Genomic DNA, 4192 nt, shown 5'->3' with positions numbered 1-4192 from the left:
AAGGCGGCATCTCCTTGGCCGCTGCGGTACGTTCTTGAACGCCTCTGTAGTGTATTGTAAGTGTCTATGTCGTATGGTAAGTATTTGGGTTGCCTCTCCTATTGAACACGATCGAGTATTTATGTTGTTTTTGTCCATCACATGCAGGCTTCCCACTACACTTCCTACTGTATAAAATTCTTGTATACTCAATGTCGAGTAACTTTTTTGCCACCATTTCTCAGACAAAATGGTAACTAACTTCAATATGATTAGTATGTCCATGGAATACAGGATTGGCAGAAAGGCACTTATCTCCAATATTGTCACACCACATTTTTGCTGCTCCGCGCGCCTAAATATTTAACTCAAGTAATAATGTTTGTATCCACATTACCTCTATTGTTGCATTGGCAACAACTTTATACTCTACTTTGGTGCTTCATTTTGATAATGTTGCTTGTTTTCTTGCACTCTTGGAGACCAGGTTAAATCCTAGAAAAACTACAAATTCACCTGTAGACCGCTTGTCATCTACACAACATGCCCAGTCAGCATCTGAAAAAGCACTCACAAGAAGTGACGAGGATTTACAAATTCTGAGTCCTAACTTACTTGTATACTTTATATATCTTGGAATTCTCTCCACAGACATCAGTTGTAGTGGGCGCTTGTAAAAATTGGCACACTTTGTTAACTACAAAAGAGATATATGACCTAGTTAACGTCAGATACTGCAAGGCACCGACAACACTCCCATAATTTGTGGCATCATTCGGCCAAAGTGGAGCTCCTTCATTGGCCAAAAGTTTCTCTGAAATAGACAGCGGTGTACTAACCGATCTGCAGTTCACCATTCCAACTCGTTGCAACACAACATTAGCATATTTCTCTTGTGCTAGCATAATACCATCTCGTACCCTACTAACCTCGATCCCAAGGAAATAATGCAAATCACCAAGATCCTTTAGAGCAAATTCTTTGTTTAGGTGTCGTAGTAGCGCCATGGTAGCATCCCGTGTGGAGCTAGCCACAATGAGAACATCAACATAAATAAGAATGAAGATATGAATGGCCCCTGTACTGTAAAAATAGAGACATATCTGCCTTCGATGATTTGAACCCGAGCTCATGTAATTTTTTACTTGACCTAGGGTACCGTGCCTGTGGTGCTTGTTTCAGGCCATACTATGCTTTGTCCAACTTATAGATGTATCTGGGAGAAGTTTGATCTTCATAACCAAGGGGTTGCTTCATGTACACCTCTTCTTCTAGAAGTCCATGAAGAAACGCATTATGTATATTTTGTTGACGTAGGCTCCACCCAATAGACAGAACAATAGGCAAAACAGTTCTGATAGTAGCTGATTTAATAACAGGACTAAAAATGCCATCGTAATCTATCTCATATCTTTGCTTAAAACCTTTTGCTACCAATCATGTACTATATCTATCAAGACTCTCATTAGGTTTTCTTTTTACTTTAAAGACCCATTTACAATCTATGACATTTATTCCTTTTCTAGGTGGAACCAGATGCCAGGTTTTATTTTGCATTAGTGATGAGTATTCTGCATCCATGGCTGCTTTCCAATACTTATCATGCAGAGCTTCTTCTTGATTTCGAGGCTCATCAGCTCAAGCTAGATAGCCATACCTGACAGTGTCATCTGTGGAAATTTTTTCTTTCTAGGTACCGCTCTGTAGGTGTGTGGTAGGACGAGTGGAGGCACCGAAGGATTTGGCGTAGGTGCAGATGGTGGCATGGTGCCGATCCGGAGTTCATAGCAGATCCTGTTGCACTCCGTGTGTCGCCATCCGACGGGGGAGCCAGGTCCGCCTGTGTGGGTGCAGTTTGTTCCTGATACTAGATGATACCCCGGGTGTTGCAGCGGAAATTTTGTAGTAGTGTATAGGTGGAGGTTTAATGGAGTGGGAGCTTGTGAAATGTAGAAATGGAAACGTTGATCATTAAAAAATGCACACGATTGTATCAGGAAAACATACGGGTTTGTAGCTGCTGATAAGTTGACAATTGGAGTTGCATATAAAATACATAACATTCTTTTTTTGCGTAAAAAATACATAACATTCTTTGTGCTAATTAAGTGATAATATATATCGTAGGTCGTGTATGGTTTAGGCAATTTGAGCAATATCTTAAATCCAAATAATGTCCATGAAACCTGCCTATAGCTACTAACTAAAAAAATGAAACTCCACTTCCTTGCCCTCATACTTTTCATTCTGACAGATGAAAACATCGTCAACCTATTTGATAAAACAAATGTATTACCTCGTGGCAATATCAAGCTTGATTATGATATCTAATTAAAGAAATGTATTGAATAATGTGAAATAAACATAACAACTTACTTGTACCTCTTGCATGTAATCTCTTGTGACAATGTGAAATGTGAGGTTGGAAAGAGTGGCAAATAATCGATTTGATAAAATATCATGGAGACCTAAATCCAAACATTATAAGGCACAATACACATGGGTTACTGATTTGCCTTTTTCTGGGAAAAAACATGTCCCCCATATAGTAGTACTTTGCATAGTTCCTTATTGCTCGTCCGGGAGAATCATATAATAGAGTTTGGAAGGAGGATCATACCTGAAGGTGGGTTCTCTGTGGTGTAATAGCAGGGCAGCAACAAAGCTCTGAAGATGTGCCATGTCTATATCTGGATGATGAGCCAAAGGAATGTACATGACTGGTTAGAGAGTGACTCCGGTGGACGTACCGAAAAAATGAGATATGGAAGTTGACAGAACAAATGATCTAAAAACAATAGATACAACTGAATAAATATAATCAAGACAGAAGGGGTTAAAATTCTATATTATATACATTTAATAAGTCTTCATGTCAACACACCTGAAAACACATATGGTGCAGAAAGATGACCATAAATGTTTCAGCCTTGCAATAGAGAAAACTGAATAATCCTCCGTTGCAACAACGGAAAACCTGAAAGAGTTGGCAGGGTAATCTTGAGTTCAGAAGCAAGATGTGGCAAATCAAAAGATGGTATGTAGCCGACTGGTAGTCCCTAAGGGGAATTCCACCGAACAGATCTAGTACATCTATGAATGGATTCTGGATTATATAAATAGAATGCGAGAACTTGCAATCAAGTTGACTATGGATGCATAAGAACAGTTGAACAAAAGAGTAGTAAATGTATAAAAGAATTACAAACAAAAATGTGTTGTATATGAAAGAAGGACGAACCAAAATCTTGTAGGCGCAGGTGGATGATGGCAGAACGGTTCAGAAATCAAGGAGGACAGCAGAACCTGTAGACAGCGGGATGATGCTAGCTGCAAAGAACAGGGACCTCGATAGATAGCCATGTAAATCTGACCAATCGACTGCTCGGGTCCTCGACTGTTTCGTGATGCAGCTAATAGAGGAGTTTATGAGTGGCTGTTTATTTCATTGGCAAAGCGGCAACGTCTGGAGCAATTGTTTGTTCGTTACATATGCATCTGTAGCGAGATGGTGGGTCGCAGACTCACGGTAGTGGAGGAAATTTCCAGCATGACCTTGACGCTATCAGGTGGTTGTGTGGAATAACATGTTATACATGCATATCTAACAATGATATAATAAATAAAACACCATTAGATTAGTCATGATATATAATTTTCATAAATATTTACTTTTCCTTTTGAACTTGATCACACTTAATATATTTTGATTTACGATAAAGATACTCTTGGACCGATGGAGTATATTTAAGCACAAAATCTAATAGTACTGATTTTTTGTTATACATGATTTACAAATTATTAGGTTAAAATATTTAAATCTTGAGATGCGTCGGAGCTTTAGAAAAGAAAAGGAAGAGCGCTATGTTGGGCTGTCGGAGGGTTTTCCACCGAGACGGAGAGACATGGGCCTAAACTGATGGCCCACCGATCTGGAAGAGAAGTCTCGCACAAGCGCGATGGCCCAAAGGAATGTCTGAAGCGGAAGTCCTCGTGCCGTGCCTCAATTATTGTTTTGCTGCAACTACTGAATTCAAATATTGAGGCATGAAAGAAGCTGAGGGATGAAATAAGGAAATTTTAACCTGCTGACATGCAACCATGGGGTTCCGTAAACAGAAGCTAACGAAGGGAGTGAAGGTACGAGTACGGAGCTTCAAAGTAACACAACTCGAGAAAAAAAAAACGCAGAAAGTCACTGGTGTAACAGCGA

At 39.6% G+C, this 4192-nt stretch overlaps 1 protein-coding gene across 3 annotated transcripts; it reads right to left on the bottom strand.

The window, feature by feature from the left end:
* Positions 1–320: 320 nt before the first annotated feature.
* LOC136473678 (uncharacterized) lies at positions 321–3454 on the bottom strand. 3 transcript variants are annotated; one of them, XM_066471328.1, is made up of 5 exons: positions 3221–3454; positions 2864–2956; positions 2600–2669; positions 2356–2447; positions 321–1250 (listed from the first exon to the last, which is right to left on the bottom strand). In XM_066471328.1, the coding sequence occupies exons 1-5, from the start codon at positions 3340–3342 to the stop codon at positions 1214–1216; spliced, it is 414 nt and encodes a 137-aa protein (XP_066327425.1). In that variant the 5' UTR covers positions 3343–3454; the 3' UTR covers positions 321–1213. The 3 variants fall into 3 exon arrangements, with proteins under 3 accessions (XP_066327425.1, XP_066327424.1, XP_066327423.1); XM_066471327.1 differs by lacking the exon at positions 321–1250 and adding an exon at positions 1288–2250 and having other exon boundaries at positions 2600–2767; XM_066471326.1 differs by lacking the exon at positions 321–1250 and adding an exon at positions 1288–2250.
* Positions 3455–4192: the final 738 nt, after the last annotated feature.

This window comes from Miscanthus floridulus, chromosome 8, assembly GCF_019320115.1.
Source record: "Miscanthus floridulus cultivar M001 chromosome 8, ASM1932011v1, whole genome shotgun sequence".
Lineage (NCBI taxonomy): Eukaryota > Viridiplantae > Streptophyta > Magnoliopsida > Poales > Poaceae > Miscanthus > Miscanthus floridulus.
This window is presented reverse-complemented; position numbering and strand designations above follow the sequence as displayed.

What these genes read in the sequence shown, in the direction of transcription:
- LOC136473678 (XM_066471326.1), bottom strand. Translation starts at nt 3,342, where the DNA reads ATGGCTATCTATCGAGGTCCCTGTTCTTTGCAGCTAGCATCATCCCGC. An exon ending in TGCACCATATGTGTTTTCAG is followed by an intron (nt 2,670 to 2,863) that starts GTGTGTTGACAT and finishes CTCATCATCCAG; the next exon opens with ATATAGACATGGCACATCTT. An exon ending in CACAGAGAACCCACCTTCAG is followed by an intron (nt 2,448 to 2,599) that starts GTATGATCCTCC and finishes GTTTGGATTTAG; the next exon opens with GTCTCCATGATATTTTATCA.